The sequence below is a fragment of the Triturus cristatus genome, chromosome 7 (assembly GCF_964204655.1).
Source record: "Triturus cristatus chromosome 7, aTriCri1.1, whole genome shotgun sequence".
Lineage (NCBI taxonomy): Eukaryota > Metazoa > Chordata > Amphibia > Caudata > Salamandridae > Triturus > Triturus cristatus.
Window position 1 is genome coordinate 1,855,246,877 of NC_140590.1, and position 22,636 is coordinate 1,855,269,512.

The 22,636-nt window shown below is 48.1% G+C and overlaps 1 protein-coding gene across 1 annotated transcript in view; it reads right to left on the minus strand.

Moving 5' to 3' along the window:
- Positions 1–22,636, minus strand: part of LOC146813460 (uncharacterized) — a 285,012-nt gene that overhangs the window by 29,834 nt on the left and 232,542 nt on the right. Inside the window, 2 exon segments of the mRNA XM_085615431.1 lie at positions 139–181; positions 3,209–3,436. Coding sequence (XP_085471557.1) covers positions 139–181; positions 3,209–3,436 — 271 coding nt within the window.

Here is a 22,636-nt window from a genome sequence, read left to right on the forward strand (position 1 = left end):
TGCTCTGTCATGTGTGCATGTGTTCATATGGGCCTGGGTCAGTCTGTGTCTCTGGTACTATATCTGCCTATGTGTGTGCATGTGTGTGCCAATGCACAAAGTGCACTGCCTGTGGGCAGACATGCACTCTTTACTCACCCTCGGAAGGATCCATGTCGTGCGGTATCAGTTTGCGGGTGATCTACAGAGGGCGGCCCTTGCGTCTCTTCAGATGTTAATAAACAGGCATTGGTAACAACAGGACCTGTGAAGAACATAAAACAGACCTTCATGACTCTCTCACTGGTCTCTGTGTGAGGACTACAATGTTCACAACCTTCACTGTGCACCACACACACGTGTGTGACAGGGACAACCTTCATACAACATGTTTGTGGGTATCAGAATCACACAACAGGCCAATGCAATACAAATACAGCCTTTGACATAAACAACAAACCCTACAGAAGACACTGAGAACAAACTATGCAAACAGACCCGTAGCAGGAAGTGCACAAGGACACTCCCTGGAGTAGCCGCGCGCTCTACAAATACTGGGCTCATTATACGGGTGTGAGTGTGCACATACTAGACTCATTATATGGGTATTTGTGTGCACATAATACTAGGCGCATTATATGGGTATTTGTGTGCACATAATACTAGGCGCATTATATGGGTATTTGTGTGCACATACTAGGCGCATTATATGGGTATTTGTGTGCACATAATACTAGGCGCATTATATGGGTATTTGTGTGCACATAATACTAGGCGCATTATATGGGTATATGTGTGCACATAATACTAGGCGCATTATATGGGTATTTGTGTGCACATTCTAGGCGCATTATATGGGTATTTGTGTGCACATACTGGATCACCTGTTGATCCTTGCCCTGTGGCAGTAGCAAAATTGGCACCTGAACCCATAGCTTCGACACTGACGGTGCTTTATAATGCTATGTTCTCTCTTGGGCAGTTCCCAAAATGTTGGAAGGTAGCTTCGGTACTCCCTTTGTTGAAAAAACCTAACTTGGACATGAATGATCCCAATAATTTCCGGCCTATTTCGCGCCTTCACCTACCGGCAAAACTGGTGGAAAGATATTTGAACACTAAGTTAAGTATCTTCTTGCGTGACACCAACGCCCTGGATCCCACCCAGTTTGGTTTCAGAGAAGGACACAGTACCGAGGCCGCTCTCCTCAAATCTACGGATGAGATTAGGAGAGGGCTGGACCAAGGTGGTAAGGCAGTGTTGATCCTGCTGGACCTCTCCGCGGCCTTCGACACGATCCATCATGGTGTTCTAATGGACCGGTTATCGGCTTGTGGCATACGTAATAAAGCCTGGTCTCTTCTAAAGTCCGTCCTTTCTGACAGACGACAGTCAGTGGCTTTGGGTGACTTCGTCTCAAACTCATCCTCTCTTCTCTGTGGGGTCCCACAAGGCTCTTCCCTCAGCCCCACGCTCTTTAACGTGTATGTTTCCCCTCTGGCCCCGTTGATTGAATCGTTTGGCTTCTGTCTTACATCTTATGCCGATGATACTCAGATAGTAATATCTATGTTACCAGGTCAGGAGAGGGTGTCAGGGGAGAGACTACATAATTGCATGGGGGCATTAGGAGATTGGATGTCTCATAACTGCCTTAAACTTTATGTAAGTAAAACTGAGGTAATGTTATTTGGCAATAATGCCAATATGTGGACTCCTAGTTGGTGGCCTGAGGCCATGGGCACTCTCCCAGTCCCCTCCCAGAAAGTAAAAAATCTGGGGGTAGTGTTGGATGATTGCCTCTCCATGCAAGCTCAGGTGAATGCGGTTGTCTCTACCACCTCTTACATTCTCAGGAGCTTGAGGAAAGTGCTCCCGCTCCTGCCTGCGGATTGTAAATTTACAGTGGTTACAGCTCTGATTATGTCTCGTCTGGACTACTGCAATGGTCTTTATTTGAACATGCAGGAGGGTAATCTACATAAACTCCAGATGCTTCAGAACTCAGCAGCCAGGTTGCTTACGGGCACATCGAGATCTACCCCGATTTCCGGCGCAATAAGAAAATTCCACTGGCTGCCGGTAAAAAAGCGAATCCTTTTCAAGGCCTTATGTTTAGTGTTCCGCGCTTTGCAGAACACAGGCTCTCTCTATATGAGACAACAATTTCGCTGGTATGTTCCGGCAAGAACTCTGCGCTCCTTGGGAGCAAAACTCATCATCCTCCCTAGTATAAGGAAAGCCAAATGGGGTGGGAGAAGTTTTGTTGCGGGTGCAGCTAGGGCCTGGAATGAACTGCCTTTTGTCTTGAGGAACTCAAAGGATCTTCTTTCCTTTAGGAAAGCGCTCAAAACTTGGTTGTTTTGATTCTCCTGTTGCTGAGTGTTGGGAGAGCTACAGCAAGCGCCGGGACACCCTAGGGTAGCTGCGCGCTATACAAGTTCGACTAACATAACATAACATACTAGGCGCGTTATATGGGTATTTGTGTGCACATAATACTAGGCGCATTATATGGGTATATGTGTGCACATAATACTAGTCGCATTATATGGGTATTTGTGTGCACATAATACTAGTCGCATTATATGGGTATGTGTGTGCACATATGTAGTGGGTTCGGGGTGACAGACACGCTGCACAAGAAGGTAAAGGGGTTTCAAAGTAGGTTTTTATTGCCAAGTGTAACAGTCTTTCTCATCCAGTGAACCGGGGCTGCTCTGACGTGTTCAGGGTAGGTCGAATCACTGCAGGTGTTCCCGTCGTCCCTTTCTCCCCGTTAGTCGTTCTGGACAGGTTTCTCTTCCCCGGTATAACCCAAAAGAAAACAAAAGGAAATCACGTGTTAGGCGATGTCGCCCAGCGAAGCAATGAAGGGTCCAGGAGTGAGGGACACCGTGCAGCGAGAGTCTAGTTGGTGTCTAAGTGCTCAGGGGAGGGGATTTGGGAATAGGGGGTGATGGCGGGTTTTTCGAGGTTATCAGTGCTTTAAGAGGATTTTCCCTTCCCCACCCAGCCTGCGACTTTCCCCCGTACCTGCTCCAGCCACGCTCCTCCCCTGGGAACGTGGCAGGGCGCCTCGCGGAATCGGTGGCCTCCTGGCTTGTCGTTCTCGGCTCCCGTAGGCTCTTCGGTCTCGGCTCTCGGCTCCGCCGTCCGCTCCAGTCTGCTCCTCTTCCGCCACTCCAACTCGTTCTCCTCCGATGTCCCGTACTCCTCTCCGCTCACCGTCGCTCTTCTCCTCCACTCCAGCTCACTCTCCAACTCCGGGGAAACGCCGTCCGTCAACTTCCTGTTCCTGTTCTCCTTTGAAGTCCCGCTACAGGACGCGTCATCCAGGGGAGGAGTCTCGTCGCATGGGATCTCCGTCTTAAAGGCACCCGGTACCTCTTTCTGAGTCCAGTCTGGCTGAGGGCTGTAAATCCAGTCCTGCGGTTGCTCTCGTTCCTCGCCAGCCTGTGTATGAACATAAAGTGATATAGAGGGGTCATGTGACCAATATGGCCAAACAGGTGAGTCCTCCTCAGTCATGTCCCCTGCCCCGTCACAACATACTAGGCGCATTATATGGGTATTTGTGTGCACATACTAGGCGCATTATATGGGTATTTGTGTGCACATACTAGTCGCATTATATGGGTATGTGTGTGCACATACTAGGCGCATTATATGGGTATTTGTGTGCACATAATACTAGGCGCATTATATGGGTATTTGTGTGCACATACTAGGCGCATTATATGGGTATTTGTGTGCACATAATACTAGGCGCATTATATGGGTATTTGTGTGCACATACTAGGCGCATTATATGGGTATTTGTGTGCACATAATACTAGGCGCATTATATCGGTATTTGTGTGCACATAATACTAGGCGCATTATATGGGTATTTGTGTGCACATAATACTAGGCGCATTATATGGGTATTTGTGTGCACATACTAGGCTCATTGTATGGGTATATGTGTGCACATACAAGGTTCATTATATGGGTATATGTGTTCATACTAGGCTCATTATATGGGTATATGGGTGTGAACATACAAGGCTCATTGTATGGGTATGTGTGAACATACCTGGGGTCATTATATGGGTATATGTGTGCACATACTAGGCTACATTTGTTCAGAGTAATGCAAATTCACGTTCCTACATTCCTGGTGACGAACACAGGAGTGTCTGCAGGGATGCTTCAGTGTTCTGCTATCAAAGGATGGGGCAAGATGGTTTGATAATGTCAAGTGCCAGCTACAGCTGGACTCTTCTGTGGTAGAGACTTTTGTTTACAAATCTCTGGAAGGAAACAGAACGCAGCAACCCGCGCTCATCCCTTCGGGAAAGACCCTCTTTGTAACCGAAATCAAACTCCTCTTCCAATAGATTCACAAAGGCTTCATCATGGTTCCTCTGGAGCTCAAGAGGTAGAGACAGCTTTCAACTGGATGAAGGCTTTCAAAATCTGACCTCCTCTGTCAAGGATACCGCTGCCTTTCTTATTTACAATCTGTGCGGGTTTCATCTTTCAAAACATAAGAAGATGGTTCCGTGGGTCACTTCAAGCACAGATCTATCACTCCAGCGGCACCAGATCCACCTGCCCTCAGCAGGAACAGCCCACGGCCATGGGTAGAGTCTGGGGCTGAGGAGGCTCTCAGCCGCCAGGACCATACCAAGGAAGGGGCTGTCAATGTACCCCCGTGAAGAGGCTCCCTGTCCCCATCTCAAGCAGAAAGGGAGATTGCTGGTCGGCACTTGGCCACGGTAGAAGCCCCGGGCCAGGGCGTGAAGCGCAGGACAGAAGGGGCCCCCACCCATCCCCTCCCCTTGCAAGGGAAGAGCAGGGGATGCCCCCTCCAGATCAGCTCACGCCTCGTGTGCCCTACTGCGGCCTTGAGGCCTCCTGACCACCGTCGGCCCTCCCGCTCCCACTTTCAACCTGCCCTGACCAGAATAGAGAAAGGTTTTGCAGATTTTGGCACAGTAAAAATGGGTCTGCATAGCTACTTCCCATTCCGGGAGGAGAAACTAATAACATCCATGCGGCCTGAGATTGGGGCATTAGTGTCTTTTCTAATATCATCCTAACACCTGTGGCCACTGTGTGCCCAGAACTGGCCTTAGCACGAAACCTATTGGCAGACATGACCAGCGGAAGCAGGAAATGAAATGCTGTCAGTGTGGGGCGCAGGAAACGAGACAGACTGAGCATAGGATGCAGGAGATGAGAGAGACTGTGTATAGGATGCAGGAGAAGAGATGTCAGTCTGGGGCACAGGAGATGAGAGAGACTGAGCATAGGCTGCAGGAGATGAGATAGTGTCAGTCTTGGATGCAGAAGAAGAGACAGGCCGAGTATGGAATGCAGGAGATGAGAGAGACTGAGTATAGGATGCAGGAGATGAGAGAGACTGAGTATAGGATGCAGGAGATGAGATACTGTCAGTGTGGGAGGCAGGAGAAGAGAGAGACTGAGTATGGGATGCAGGAGATGAGAGAGACTGAGTATGGGATGCAGGAGACTAGAGAGACTGAGTATGGGATGCAGGAGACTAGAGAGACTGAGTACGGGATGCAGGAGACGAGACAGACTGAGTAAGAGATGTTGTTAATGCGATAATCAATCTACAAAAGGAGGGTCAAAGGGCAGATAAAGGTGCAGCACACCCCCCCCCCCCCAGGGATGCAGGTACAAGCAGAGCTGTGCAGTTCCTTTTGGAAGAGAAATGAAGATAAAGAAATAATAAGGATAAAGAGGACACAAGGGTGGGGAGCCTGATGGATTAAGCCAGGGGTTCTGACCCATCAGGAGCAATGGCCCTCACACACCCGAGGGCTGTCACGCTTCATTATCGGGCCGCTCCTCGTTGGGCCGGCGCCGCGATGCCCAACGGGCCGCGCAGGTGGGCGCTTTGCTGCCGTGGTGAAGTGTGAGGTGCTCTGTAGAAGTGTTGCGAGTGAGTAGAGTGGTGTATTGTGAATCTAAAAATAACGCCAAGGTATCCAAAACGATAACTGAATGTATGGATCCCTCGGTTACACTAAAAGCAGGCACAGGCCGAAGAGTGGCTGTAAGGATCCACGCTGGCTCCAAGTGCGAGCGAAGGTCAACATGTTTCGTGCCATGCATGTGCCAGAGATGATAGTGGGAATTCTTCAGGGCCGCGAAAAGTGAAAGCTAAACTACTCATGGGGCAGTCAGTCAGAGGTACATATAGTTCCTAAAGCCGTACCTGGCCCCAGCTCATTAAAGTATATTGCATAAATTGAAGCAATCGGTGTATGAACCTAGCTGCGGGGGATAGAAAGAGAAAAAGCAATTGTAACATCCAACGACAAATCTTAGTTGGTGAATATATCTGGGCATACAGTGAAAGTCCAGCTGCATGCAGAGGGTCAATACCTGCTGGACATAATAAAAAACTGTAAAAACAACAACACAACCACAATAAAGAACAAAATGGGGGACAATGGACAAAATAGGGGTCTACTTGAAAAAGCAACTGGCGGTGCAATTACATATTTGGGCAAAATGCCAGTCTGCCCCCAAGTCCATCAATTTGTAAAGATTGATTGTATCCCTACCAATGATAAAGCTCTGGCCGCAAAGACTCTACCGTCAACTGCATGGACAGGGCCATACTTTGGGCAAAACTGGGTGGGATATTAACCGTGTATTGCTACGCTCCATTGGTCAACTCTATGAAAGGACACCGGTCCAGATTCAAATCAGGGGTGCGTCTACGCTATCACTTAGGAGCTGTGCCAATGGAGGTCTAAAAGCAGGGTTGCTTTCTCGGAGCCAGTCCATGAACTCCCTTTTTGGATCTTCTCATCCTCAATGCTCCTACTGGTCTAAACACAAAAACTTACAAAAAACCGACTGATAGCCCCAGCCCACTGCTTTTTAGTAGTTTCCATCTTAAAGCATTGCGCCATAATTTGCCATACGGACAATATCTAAGACTTAGACGCAATTGCAGCACGGTGGAGGATTTCAAAACACAGGCACAGGAACTCACGGGCCACTTGATAAGGAGGGAATACCCCATGGCAGCCACAAAAGCAGCCTGCAAAAGGGCCCGGAACACCACCAGGGAGGCTCTTCTCACATCTAAAGAGAAAACGAAAACCGACCCGATAACTTGCGTGACCACCTTCACGCCAGAGTCTAACTCTATTAAAAAAATCATAAAAAAACACTGGAACCTGCTGTCCGTAGGAGACTGTCAGATACCACACCCCAGATTTGCCTTTAAAAGGACCAATAACCTGAAAAACTTTTTAATCAGAACGAGACCGAGACATCAACCTCCTACCAATCAGCGTCTTTGGGGCTTGCCGCCAGTCACAGTCCACTATCCATTTGGGCAATGCATCATCTGTCCGCTTACAAAAGCAAGTAAAAACATCAAACTGTCTGAATTTTTTACTTGGGAACAAAAAAAACCATACGCATTGCAACACACGTAATTGCATTTATCTAACTCTATGCCCATGCAACCTCATGTACGTTGGTATGACAACGCGTCCGGTCAAGATCCGAATCTCTGAACACCTCAGCAACATCAGGTGCAGAAAGGTGAATACAAAAATGTGCACGCATTTCCTTGATAAGAAGCACACGGCCAACGATATGAGTTGGACAATACTGCAATCCTTTTCTCTGATCAGCAAAGATGCCCTCTTCAGAAAAGAACAACAATGGATTTTCAAAATCTCGAGCCATATTAATGGCTTGAACGATGATATACCTTGGGCCACACTTAACAATACGTAATCCCCCCTTTTTAGCTTTCGCTCTGAACTCTTTTTGTGACAATGCTCGATACATTGGTGGTCTAAGTGCATTTGGCCTCACGCTGTTGGTCCTTCGTCCATCTCACACTATTAGATGGATTCTACTTTCTGAATGTTCTCTTACGGCAACGCTTTTTATTTTAATTAATCCTCAACTCAGATGGCCTCACACGGTTGGTCCTCCAGCTCACATAATTACATGCATTCCGCATTCAGTAACATCTCCATTAAAGTCCAACCATTTAGATCTTATGTTAACAAAACGCCTTGGTTGGCCCATAAGTAATTGAGTGATTACTCCCGTCTAATTTAATCATCCCTAGTCACTTTTTGGAATTACAGCACTTTTACGCTCTCGCCGCCACTGCGGGTTTATCGTTTGTATCACTCCGTGTTGACCTCAATAAAGTTGTATTCTAGGTCTCGACCTCAGGGGGATAGTATTCCCAAGATGGCCGACACCTTTGCCGTTCTAGCCTTTCTACCTGCCTGGGCAGCACTTCCGTATATTAACTCCACGCTGGCGCCGTCATCCTACGGGAGCCAGAGCAACGGTAGGAGCACGTCTAATCGCACGCCCACCACTCGTGAGTACACAACCTGTGGTTCCCTCGGTAAAATGTCAATAATGGCGATTGTAGGGATATTAATATTCGCATTTTTCTTGCCAGGGCGAGCATAATTCTGCTTATAAGGCTTACCCATATAGCAATGATTCCAGCCCAGGGGGTGAGTTGACCCCTCTCTTTACACACGTAGCCGTTGGCACTTTTGAATTCTGCACGCTGATGTCTGTAATTCCTCACAACGGCAACCAGGGCTTCCCACGACCCTATGACTGGGGGCGGCAGTCTTCACACATATTATGCTTGCTCCCTTTACCACTTAAGCACTTATCCCACGTGCCGTAGTCTCCCTTTTGTCACATCTCCTGGATCTACTAAAAAGTTCCTTTCAGCTTAGGGCACGATACGGTTTTGTAGTTTGTTTTACCTCTTACTGTGAACCTCACCAGAGATGCACACTTGACGCATAGCTATTCTTGCATGCACTACACCTCTGGATTGGCTTTCACCTTTGCCATCAATTACGCCCTAATGATATGCCCTTGTTTTGTTCCGTGTATTGTGTTCTGTGTTTTCTTCCTTTAGGTCTCGCAACTGTGGGTCCACCAGTCCCTTGTGACCCCATGGACCCCCTCTGGTGACGTACAATTGTTACTTTCACCTTTCACTGTAGTAGAGATTATTTTGAGCACCTACTCACAACGGTCGAAGAATTGTAACCGACTCGTATGGGCATTTGGCAAGAAACATGTCGACCTTTTGATACATCCCTGTGGATCATTATTATCCTGACAGGGTCCACTTATTTTAATTAGGCTGGTATACCACCAGAATAAAATTGCTCCTTGTTGGTAATACCAAACCTATTTTAATTCACCACACCTTTACTCACTACACTTGTTGCACTTATCCCCACGCACCCATACGGCTGTCTCTTAAAAGATCTCCGAAAAAGAGCCCCTACGCGGGAGCCCATCGGGTATTGCAGCGCCAGCCCGACGAGGAGCACCCCCTATGAAGAAGCATGACATCTTGCTAGGTATGTGAGGGCATTCTATAAGAGCCTTGTCTCTCCCCTTTCCCTTCCTTCCCCTTCCCTGAGGAACTGCACACCTTTGGCTTGATTATGCAGACCTCACTCACCGTCCACACCAAGCAAGGGACATGCATAGAACGAAAAGGTACGTTTTATTCCCAACCTTTGCACCGCGACAGGCAGAGGCTGTTGCATCCATGAAGGATCGATGCAGTTTTCTGATAAAGACATGTTGAAAGTAGCTAAATCAGTGGTTTCTAAACATTTCAGAACCACAGCCCAATTGTCAGAACCACGATCTTTCATGACATATGGGGAGGCAGAAAACCCAGTTAAAATGCTTATCCTAATATATTAGTGCTAACTTTCAACATATAGGTCACTGGTGGTATTGGATGAAGTCAACGGCAACATTCTGACACTGGCATTTTGTGTGTAATTCTTGGCATGACGGTTGCCCATGGCATATGGAATCATCCATGACAAAGTGCTGGCAGGGCCTGACATACCCGAGGTAATTTTTCATCAAATTTCTCACCCATCATATATGGATTTAGTCAATTGGAGATCAGCCTACTGTATGCATTGTTTCGCATACAGGGGCACCTGTGGCATATGTGGGGCATCCATGATAAAATCCTGCCCGGTGAAAACGTGGATACGTTTTGACAGAAGTGGGCACTCACTGCACGTTTTGAAAAAACATGGAATCAGCTCATCAGGAGCTTCGGGCTTTATTGACTTGACACACCATGAAAGTACTTCAACATTTAATGACTGCTGTTTCACAACTCATGGTGTGTGAGGACATTTATAAGGGTCTTTAAAATAAACTATATGACCCCATTTTTTAGGTCTCGCCTGAGCCAGCGTATGTGCTGCTCTACGAGTCATTTAGTAAGTAGGCTTTTAAAAGTGCTACCACATGCTTTTGCTGGCCTCAAGCTTGCGGTTACGCGCACGTGCACGCGCGCAGCTGCCATCTGGCTTTCCTGTCTCGTCATGGCTCGCAGGCTCCCTTACAGCCCACGAGCCAGATCGCGAACACTTTTACTTTCATTCGAATTGTGTTGGCGTTGTTTGTTTCTGTTCTACTGGAACTTCCTGGGATCGCGGCTCCTCGCTTACACCCTGTCTCTTTTTTTCGCCTTTGTCCTGCAGCTTTCATGAAACAGAGAAGGATGGGACTCAACGACTTCATTCAAAAGATCGCCACCAACTCCGCAATCACTTTCAGTTTCGTGGCCGCGCGCCGAGTCACTTTAACGGCCGCGGGGCCAATGCTTGTTAATCATTCGGCTTGGTGATTTATCTGCTGAGTATGTGAAGACAGGCGGGGTCCAACCTCCAACAGCCATTGTGTTGACGAATAAACAATACACATTGTACAGCGGGCCGGTGTGCGGTAAAAGCCGGGTAGCCCGTTGCATCAGATTGCACGGTAGAACGTGCCTCACCTCCAAGTATCGCTTCCTGCCCTGCTTTCCACGGGTACGTTTGAAAGTCCGGCCTTTGTCACCTGAGAAGAGAGCTTCTCGTTTCTGTCGGTGGGAAGGAGAGTGAGAGTGTTCACCTCTGCTCCCCGTCCGACGGCCTCTTTGAAGCAATGGAAAATGCGGCGGGCACAGCGAAAGTGCCGAATCAGGGCACACTATGAGCCGCAAAAAGACCAGAAAGAACAGCAGAGGATAACTAAACTTGCAACTCTTTTCTTATCAGGTGAGGTGGGTGGTGTCTGTATCGTTTTCTCCTCCACGAGGGGCCGGCGTACGGTTTTGAAGGAATAATGAACTGTCAAAGTGCAGGTGCGTCATACATGTTCGGAAGCGCCACCGACCGACAAGCCTAGCGTGTGTGGAACAGAGTGGAAATAACTGCCAGCACATGGTCTGAACTAATTATGCGTCCCTAGATTTCCAGCTCCGACCCTTTGACTCTCTTTGCGTATCGGCCTACTCTTTCTCACAGCTTATGTGAGGCTACAAGTGCCCCCATACAATCACACCTCTTCAGTGTTGCCTTTGCTAGTTATACTTAGTAGCAGAAACCTAGCGAAAAATGTTACCAATATCGTTAGTCTTGTTGTATTGAGGTATGTATTGCCCTTCTGTTTGTTCCTATTAATTTTCATCCAGGTTAGAGTATGACAAAATGGCTGTTCCTTGCCGCTGGAAGAATGTCTCCTAGCCAGCGAATGCGAGCTGTGGTAGACAGCGCTAGACTTTCCCAGCGTCGACTGGGTGTCGTGTAGGAAAGAAAGGAAAGACTTCTCACCTGAATTAGCGGTAGAACAGACCTTTAGCTGCATTGAGGGTTGTGTTTGAACATACCTTTGAATGTTGTTACTAGGCAATCCATTGTTTTTATCATTTTTGATTCGCGGAGGCGAAAGTGGTTTAGTTACAGAAACTTTGTATTGGTGTAAAATTAATTTGGCGGCTTTTGTGTTAAGTTCACAGGGGCGTAGCTACATTTGGCGCAATGCACCGGGGCCCAGAGCCATGAGGGGCCCATTGAACCCTCCTGATTGACTACGGTATTTTACTACTGCAACGGCGAAGGGGGCATTTCCCTGCTTGCCCCAGGCATCTAAGCTACTCTACTGGTTAAGGGATGGAGCAAACTGTATGTGCATCAGGGCAAACATGATAACATTTCACTTTGTTTTTGCTCTTTTACGTGGGAAGGGGAGGAAATGCATTTCTCAACTTTTCAGTAAAACTCTGTTCTATATTTGAAGTCGCTGGCAGTTTGATTATTTTATTTTTATTGCATTAGTAGTAAAAACAGAAGAATCCGCTTGTTTTAAGTGTTCATGGAGTAGGTTCTGATACAAAACGAATTTAACACAAACGAGGTTTGTTATCTGAATGGTTATAAAACATGTTTTCATTTTACTATACTGTAGAACTGCTTTGGGCAACATTTGTTTGCTCCATTCCCCAATATGTGAACAGCAAAGTAGTGAAAACAGGTTTTTGTCTTGTTATTTTGTACCTGTCCAAAGTTTATATAACAAGATCCAGGCGTCCCAGATACATACCAGCCCCGAAGAACAAGTATTAAAGCATCTTTCCCTTTTCAGATGTGGCTTCACAGTGCAGCTATCGACAGACATAATTTTTGACAGCTTGCACTAAAGGGGAGCTTTAGCTCCACCCACGTGTTTGTAGGAAGGAGTACATGTTTTGATTGGGTAGAAGTTGTACTTCCGCAGAAAAAGTACTTCCCCCTCCACACAGCTTTCATGGGCAGACACATGGCATTACCTCCTGACAAGCATCAAAAGAATATTGCAAATAATGAGGAGTTTGGAACTCCAAGTTGACTTGTAATATCCTTATGGGGGCCAGGGGGCACTTTATCCCATATAATACATGGTCACACCATTGTCTTTCCCACCAAACAGGGCTTTCAGAGTACTACTTAGACATGGATGCTCAGGCTCCACCAACGTGTAGGTTTCTCTTAAAACAGGATTTGATTAGGCTGACTTTGTGTTTTTCTGCTAAAGACTGCTTGTAATGCACTTTTTGGTTTTTGGCAAAGTTTATACTGGATACCATAGGACTGAGTTGGTTATGGTGGCAAACCAGGGATCTTGACTATAGGCTTGGTCTATTTATTATGAACTGCTATGATAAGGGCACAAGTCCTGGAATAGTTTCTGTGAGAAGTATATTCTATGAATTCAAATGCCGCTTGATTTGACACTCTACATAGTCTACAGGTAGGTATTTTGTTACATGGAATCTCACACGTTACTGTAGTAGGCAAGGGTTTTGATGTTGGTTACTCTGTTTGACACACCAAGGCTATGGAAGGTTATTTTGTCAGAATCCTTCTTATGCCCTCTTAGGGGAGATAGTACTATGCTAAGCCAACTGTACCTTTGAATTCCTTTCACATTTGAATGACTGTGTGCCTGATGGGTTGCTTTGTGGGAAACTTTAGGCTCAACACGTTAGGCCTGTGTTGGTTATGGTGACAAACTATAGGCTTTATTGGTGCACTGGAAAATGTTATGTCCAGTGCCATAGGTCTGGGGTGCTTATTATGAAACGCTGAGACAAAGTTAGTTGGTCTAGCTTATTTATTGTGAAAAGCATTTGTTAGAGCCAGTAAACCGGTAACAGTTGGTCATAACACATTGTGTCTTGTGCGACAGAATGGTTTTTATTACCTTTAAACTCAAATATTATTGTAGTAGGCAAGAGTATTGGCTTTGGCCACACACTGACAAACCTCAGGTTTTCACTGTAACTGCTTTTGAGGTCTCGCCTGAGCCAGTGCATGCGCTGCTCTGCGAGACATTTAGTAAGTGGGCTTTTAAAAGCGCTACCACACGCGTTTGCTGGCCTAGCGCTTGCGGTTAAGCGCGCGTGCACGCGCGCAGCCGGCAGCTCTCAGCGCCCGAGGCGCCATCTGGAGCGCGATCACTTTCACTTTTGCCGCTGCCGAGCGTGCACCACTCGCGTGCTTTTAATTTCCTTTTTGCACGCACGCACGCACAACTCCCGGGCTTGCGGTATCACCAGGCATAAAGCATGCGCCGCCTTTCTTTTCTTATGCACGCCGTGGCGTGCTCCATGCCCGTGATAGAGATGGCTCTTAGGTGTGGCTTATGCGTGGCGGTATTACCTGGACATGAAAGAGGTGCCACCTTTCTTTAGTTTTGCACGCGGTGGTGTGCTCCTGAAAGCTGCATAGCGCCTCGGTGCAGACATGAAGGAGCAGAGTACCCCATCATCACCAGCTCCCACATAATTTCTTGTGCCGGTTCCACATGAAACCATTCATCACGTGCGCCCATATCGCTCTGTGTCGAAATCTTTGGTGTTGCAGAGCTTTGAAAAGTGCAGCTTTTTCTGCAACCTGTTCGCATTGAACTTCACCGATTTTGTATTTTTTAACAGGCGCTTCACCTCTCCCGCAGACCGGCCATGAGTTTGCGTTTTTAATTATTGATTTTGATAATAGAGGTAACCACTACGACCAGAATGCTAATAGAAACATTTGGTCGAGTTCTACAGGGAGTGCACCCTCAACCCGTTTTTCTGTTTTCTGATGATGTTAATCGACTGTGTGGTGCCTTTTTACCAGTTGTTTTAACCGTATTCCTGGTAAAACAGAGTACCCTTTGTACGATTTCGCTTTTGTTCAAAAAAGCCGTCTGAAAACATGTACCCTATGAATCTATTTTTTTTCTTCTAAAACATGGCCTTCTGCAGTCAAGTAGTTGCAGTGTCATTATGCAGACACTACTGACTTTTTAGGACTTTTCTCTTTGAGGACGTTTATTTGTTGAAACAGAAAGATCAACCCACGTGAAAATCCTGTCTGTACATTCAGCTTTTGTGAATAGTAGGGGATATCTTTTTTTTAATGCTTGGATGGGTGTACCTGAATGGGTGTAGTCTAGTCCTACAAACTGTACCTTGGCGATTATCCTAAGCTAACTGCTTTCTGGTTTAATTGGATTCTAATAACGTACATCCCACTTAATGTTTTTCTCATGCTTGAAAGCATGTGATCTTAAACTGAGCTGGTGATGCTGTTTGAACTAAGTCACTGTTGTTGGTGAGATGTTGCCACGCACTGCAGCCTGGGTTTTATGTAGTCCTGTTGAAAGAGAATGCAGAAAGAGTTTAGTGAAATCTCCCTCATTTGTTTGTGCTTTTTGAGTGTATACGTCCACGGTTTTTAGATTCAGACATAAAGCAGCGCAGTCCGTGCACCGCCTTGGCTTTTGAGCCTGGGGACTGACTGTAGTAGGTAGTCGGGCCACTTGCAATATAATATCTTCCATATTTTGGAAAGCTCAGTACTTGTTAAAGTCCAGTCATTTTGCCGCCTGTCACCTGTTGTCTTTTCATTAGCCCTGAGAGAGATTTGTTTTTAATCACAAAATCACTGTTGGTGTTTGTTTTCTGAAATGTGTGTGATGTTACTTTACTGTATCAGTTGCCAGGCACATGTTTTAATCGCTTTCCATTTATGGTGCAGCCTGAACTTGTCAATGTCCTTGAATGTTGCACTTCATTTGGCCCTTGATCGTAGGGATGTAATTCCCCAGCCCCCCTTTTTACTTCCACTGTACAAGAGCTTTCCCACAGAACTGCTGAATTGTGACTGGTAATGTTATGTTCAGCCAAAGCTGCTGACACTTGCTTTTCACATATCTTAGGGTTGACACAGGGGACAGCTCTTGTTCATCCCTAGTCTTTCCTTTAAGAAATGGTCACATGAATTATTTTAGTTGGCTTTAGCACTGCTTTATAGGCCCTGCTTCAATACCTGAGGATGCCGAGGCCCAAAGGCACCACAGCATCACTCAGTACCACCACAGCATTACTATGCGCTACCACAGCATCACTCAGCACCACCACAACATCACTCAGTGCCACCACAGCTTCACTCAACATCACCACACCACCACAGCATCACTCAACACCACCACAGCATCACACTGCACCACCATAGCTTCACTCCGTGACACCACATCATCACTCAGGGACAACACTGCATCACTCAACACCACCACAGCATCACTCGGGGCCAACACAGCATCAATCAGCACCACCACAGCATCACTCAGCGCCAGCACAACATCAGTCAGCACCACCACATCATCACTCTGCACCATCAATCAGGGCCACCACAGGATCACTCACCTTCACCACAGCATCACTCAGCACCACCACAGCATTACTCAGGAACACCACAGCATCACTCAGTACCACCACAGCATCACTATGCGCTACCACAGCATCACTCTGCAGCACCACATCATCAATCAGCATCATCACAGCATCAGTCAGCACCACCACAGCATCACTCAGAGCCACCACAGCATCACTCAGGGCCACCACAGCATCACTCAGGGCCAGCACAGCATCACTCAACGCCACTGCTGCATAACTCAGGGCCAGCACAGCATCACTCAACGACACCACAGCATCACTCAGTGCTTCTTACACTTTTTAATTACAACTTCTCAGCATGCTGCACAGCAGACACACTTCTCTACAGCACAGGTTAGAAACACTGGCAAAGTCAATAGCTCTACCTAAACACTTATAAGGCCCCCCCAATGCATAGCCAATAGGTCTCGCCTTTGGGACATTATAAGTGTTTAGTTATCCAGCACAATATCCTTCATTAAACAACATCAAGTGTTGCATGGCTAGTCACTTATAAGGTCCCAAAAGCGAGACCTATTGGCTATGCCAATGCTTGTTTTCCAATGTTTCCCGGTAGGAGAACCCCACTTTGAGCCCTCTAGGAGGAGTTGGGCCAGCTTGCTTCGCTCACTGGAGTTCAAGGGCATGTATTACACCCCACCACTTTCAAAGATCACCATGATGATTCCCTCGTCCAAGACCACATCATCTTCAAGAAGCCCCCCCCTCCCCCCGCACAGAGTCCCACTGAGAAGTCAGGACATCAAGAGGCTGAAAACTGAGAAATGCAAGAAGGAGAAACAGAAAGCATGCCACACTGTAAATGACCATAACTGTTCTGTACAAGCCCTCCTCACACAACAGACATTGTGCAGGAAGCAAAGAGAATTATAAGTCTCCATTACAAAACAGATGGAGCACAAGAAGAAAGGAGCCATGCAAGCGCCTTCCCCACAAACACAGAAAAATACAGCCAAGGGTGGAAGGAGCAGTGCAAGCCTCTGTCACAAAATAGATGCAACACGGCAAGCAAGGAGCAGGGGAACCGCCCATCACAAAGGAGACACAGCACAGGACACAGGGGAACCGCCCATCACAAAGGAGACACAGCACAGGACGCAGGAGCAGGGGAACCACCCATCACAAAGGACACACAGCATGGGACACAGGAGCAGCGGAACCACCCATCACAAAGGAGATGCAGCATGGGACACAAGGGAACCGCCCATCACAAAGGAGACACAGCACAGGACACAGGGGACCCGCCAATCACAAAGGAAACAGCACAGGACACAGGGGAACCGCCCATCACAAAGGAGACACAGCATGGGACACAGGGGAACCGCCCATCACAAAGGAGACGTAGCAAGGGACACAGGAGCAGCGGAACCGCCCATCACAAAGGAGATGCAGCATGGGACACAGGGGAACCGGCCATCACAAAGGAGACACAGCACGGGACGCAGGAGCAGCGGAACCGCCCATCACAAAGGAGACACAGCACAGGACACAGGAGCAGGGGAACCACCCATCACAAAGGACACACAGCATGGGACACAGGAGCAGCGGAACCACCCATCACAAAGGAGATGCAGCATGGGACACAAGGGAACCGCCCATCACAAAGGAGACACAGCACAGGACACAGGGGACCCGCCAATCACAAAGGAAACAGCACAGGACACAGGGGAACCGCCCATCACAAAGGAGATGCAGCATGGGACACAGGGGAACCGCCCATCACAAAGGAGACACAGCACGGGACGCAGGAGCAGTGGAACCACCCATCACAAAGGAGACACATCACGGGACACAGGAGCAGCGGAACCGCCCATCACAAAGGAGATGCAGCACGGGAATCAGAAGCAGCGGAACCGCCCATCACAAAGGAGACACAGCACGGGAATCAGGAGCAGCAGAACCGCCCATCACAAAGGAAACTCTGCACGGGACACAGGAGCAGGGGACTCGCCCATCACAAAGGAGACACAGCATGGGATGCAGGAGCAGGAGACCCGCCCATCACAAAGGAGACACAGCACTGGATGCAGGAGCAGGGGAACCGCCCATCACAAAGGAGACACAGCACAGGACACAGGGGAACCGCCCATCACAAAGGAGAGAGCACAGGACACAGGGGAACCACCCATCACAAAGGAAACACAGGACACAGGGGAACCGCCCATAACAAAGGAGACGCAGCATGGGACACAGGGGAACCGCCCATCACAGAGGAGACGTAGCAACGGACGCAGGGGAACCGCCCATCACAAAGGAGACACAGCACAGGACACAGGGGACCCGCCAATCACAAAGGAAACACAGCACAGGACACAGGGGAACCGGCCATCACAAAGGAGACACAGCACGGGACGCAGGAGCAGTGGAACCACCCATCACAAAGGAGACACATCACGGGACACAGGAGCAGCGGAACCGCCGATCACAAAGGAGATGCAGCACGGGAATCAGAAGCAGCGGAACCGCCCATCACAAAGGAGACACAGCACGGGAATCAGGAGCAGCAGAACCGCCCATCACAAAGGAAACTCTGCACGGGACACAGGAGCAGGGGACTCGCCCATCACAAAGGAGACACAGCATGGGATGCAGGAGCAGGGGACCCGCCCATCACAAAGGAGACACAGCACTGGATGCAGGAGCAGGGGAACCGCCCATCACAAAGGAGACACAGCACAGGACACAGGGGAACCGCCCATCACAAAGGAGAGAGCACAGGACACAGGGGAACCACCCATCACAAAGGAAACACAGGACACAGGGGAACCGCCCATCACAAAGGAGACGCAGCATGGGACACAGGGGAACCGCCCATCACAGAGGAGACGTAGCAACGGACGCAGGGGAACCGCCCATCACAAAGGAGACACAGCACAGGACACAGGGGACCCGCCAATCACAAAGGAAACACAGCACAGGACACAGGGGAACCGCCCATCACAAAGGAGACGCAGCATGGGACACAGGGGAACCGCCCATCACAGAGGAGACGTAGCAAGGGACGCAGGAGCAGCGGAACCGCCCATCACAAAGGAGACGCAGCATGGGACACAGGGGAACCGCCCATCACAGAGGAGACGTAGCAAGGGACGCAGGAGCAGCGGAAACGCCCATCACAAAGGAGACACAGCACGGGACGCAGGAGCAGTGGAACCACCCATCACAAAGGAGACACAGCACGGGACACAGCAGCAGCGGAACCGCCCATCACAAAGGAGATGCAGCACGGGAATCAGAAGCAGCGGAACCGCCCATCACAAAGGAGACACAGCACGGGAATCAGGAGCAGCAGAACCGCCTATCACAAAGGAAACGCTGCACGGGACACAGGAGCAGGGGACTCACCCATCACAAAGGAGACACAGCATGGGATGCAGGAGCAGGGGACCCGCCCATCACAAAGGAGACACAGCACTGGATGCAGGAGCAGGGGAACCGCCCATCACAAAGGAGATGCAGCACGGGAATCAGGAGCAGCGGAACCGCCCATCACAAAGGAAACTCAGCATGGGACACAGGAGCAGGGGACCCGCCCATCACAAAGGAGACACAGCACGGGATGCAGGAGCAGGGGAACCGTCCATCACAAAGGAAACGCAGCATGGGACACAGGAGCAGGGGACTCGCCCATCACAAAGGAGACACAGCATGGGATGCAGGAGCAGGGGACCCGCCCATCACAAAGGAGACACAGCACGGGATGCAGGAGCAGGGGAACTGTCCATCACAAAGGAGACGCAGAACAGGACAAAGGAGGAGGACAAGTTTCCTCACAAAAGAGGACGGCATAAGCAACAGCTGCACTTAAAATAGATGTAGCAAGGGAAGCGAGTAACAGTGTAAGCCCTCACATAACAGAGATAATGTGGCCAGCAGCTGAGCACAATTGTTCAGTGTATAGGGCTACTCAAGGGACAATAAGCCAAAAGTACATTAGAAACGCTGAGGCTTCCCAGCCCACCCTTGGCTATCTAAGCCTCTCTCACAAAACAGGCGATTGATATCCGCAATAGTACACCTGCCAAACTAACTGTGTGGAGCATGGGCAACAGCGAAGGACTGGTGTGCACAGCCGCATGGGAGTATTCATCTTGTTTGTGACATCTCCAGCCAGCTGAGGATTTTTAACATTATTATTTGTCATTTTTGTAGCGCACGCTATTTCCAAAAAGAACAGTGAAAACAATGATTTCTAATCCCACATCCTCACGCTTAGAAAGAAAAAACAAAACTACAAGTCCCACAATGCATAATTATGCTGGCTGAAAAGCGAGTACTGGATTCTTATGATGTGGTGGGGGAGTGTGTGTGAGTGTGCATGTGTGATATATATATATATATATATATATATAAATAAATAAAATAAAAGAGGTGCCTACTAGGCGAGATGTTCTCACAGGTAGGTTTTTATTGCAAAACACAGAGCTGCTTCGAGAACAACAGTCCATCAGTTCTCTGCCGACGCGTTTTTGGTTTTACGCCCTTCTCCATGGGCAAACTGCAGAAGTGACGACATGCAAGCATGATTGTTATACGTATAGGAGCCCCGCTGAAAAATGCTGTCTCAATTCATTAATTGCACTGCTCTCCTTCTGAGAGTGTTGGCTCAGTACATTAATTACACAGCTCTCCTTCTGAGAAGTTCTGGCTCAGTACATTAATTGCACAGCTCTCCTTCTGAGAAGTGCTGGCTCAGTTCATTAATTACACAGCTCTCCTGAGAAGTGCTGGCTCAGTACATTAATTGCACAGCTCTCCTGAGAAGTGCTGGCTGAGTTTATTAATTGCACAGCTCTCCTTCTGAGAAGTGCTGGCTCAGTTAATTAATTGCACATCATCTCCTTCTAAGAAGTGCTTCCGCAGTACATAAATTACACAGCTCTCCTTCTGAGAGTGCTGGCTCAGTACATTAATTGCACAGCTCTCCTTCTGAAAAGTGCTGTCTCGGTTCATTAACTGCACAGTTCTCCTTCTGAGAGTGCTGGCCCAGTTCATTAACTGCACAGCTCTCCTTCTGAAAAGTGCTGGCTCGGTTCATTCATTGCACAGTTCTCCTTCTGAGAAGTGGTGCCTCAGTTCATTGTCTGTACATCTCTACTGAGAAGTGCTGGCTCAGTTTATTAATAGCACAGCTCTCCTTCTGTGAAGTGCTGGCTCAGTTGCAGAGCTCTTCTGAGAAGTGCTGGCTCAGTTCTTTTATTGCACAGCTCTCCTTCTGAGAGTGTTGGCTCAGTACATTAATTGTCCAGTTCTCCTTCTGAGAAGTGGTGCCTCAGTTCATTATCTGTACATCTCTACTGAGAAGTGCTGGCTCAGTTTATTAATAGCACGGCTCTCCTTCTGTGAAGTGCTGGCTCAGTCGCAGAGCTCTTCTGAGAAGTGCTGGCTCAGTTTAATAGTACAGCTCTCCTTCTGTGAAGTGCTGGCTCAGTTCTTTTATTGCACAGCTCTCCTTCTGTGAAGTGCTGGCTAAGTTATTTTATTGCACAGCTCTCCTTCTGTGAAGTGCTGGCTCAGTTATTTTATTGCACAGCTCTCCTTCTGAGAAGTGCTGGCTCAGTTGCAGAGCTCTTCTGTGAAGTGCTGGCTCAGTTATTTTATTGCACAGCTCTCCTTCTGTGAAATGCTGGCTCAGTTGCAGAGCTCTTCTGTGAAGTGCTGGCTCAGTTATTTTATTAAACAGCTCTCCTTCTGTGAAGTGCTGGCTCAGTTCTTTTATTGCACAGCTCTCCTTCTAAGAAGTAATGGCTCAGCTCTTTTATTGCACAGCTCTTCTTCTAAGAAGTGCTGGCTCAGTTTAATAGTACAGCTCTCCTTCTGTGAAGTGCTGGCTCAGTCGCAGAGCGCTTCTGAGAAGTGCTGGCTCAGTTCTTTTATTGCACAGCTCTCCTTCTGTGAAGTGCTGGCTAAGTTATTTTATTGCACAGCTCTCCTTCTGTGAAGTGCTGGCTCAGTTCTTTTATTGCACAGCTCTCCTTCTGTGAAGTGCTGGCTCAGTTGCAGAGCTCTTCTGTGAAGTGCTGGCTCAGTTATTTTATTGCACAGCTCTCCTTCTGTGAAGTGCTGGCTCAGTTGCAGAGCTCTTCTGTGAAGTGCTGGCTCAGTTATTTTATTAAACAGCTCTCCTTCTGTGAAGTGCTGGCTCAGTTATTTTATTGCACAGCTCTCCTTCTAAGAAGTAATGGCTCAGCTCTTTTATTGCACAGCTCTTCTTCTAAGAAGTGCTGGCTCAGTTCTTTTATTGCACAGCTCTCATTCTAAGAAGTGCTGCCACTCATTATTGTAAGGAGAGCAGCTCTGCTGAGTAGTATTAGTAACGTAGCAATAAAATATGAGAGCAGCGTTGGCTGTGCCTGCAAGAAAGCTGTGGTAGCATCATGGGCTAGTGGGGTAGATTCACCTCGGTAGCCTCTCATTTTCCTCTTACCCTGAGGTGTTATCACTGCTTTTAACTTTATGATCACATCACTTGCCCCCAGCCCTCCCATCCCCCTCGTCCCAAGGCGATGAGCTCCCAGAGTCCCCATATCCTTTCTCCTTACTGTTCTGGG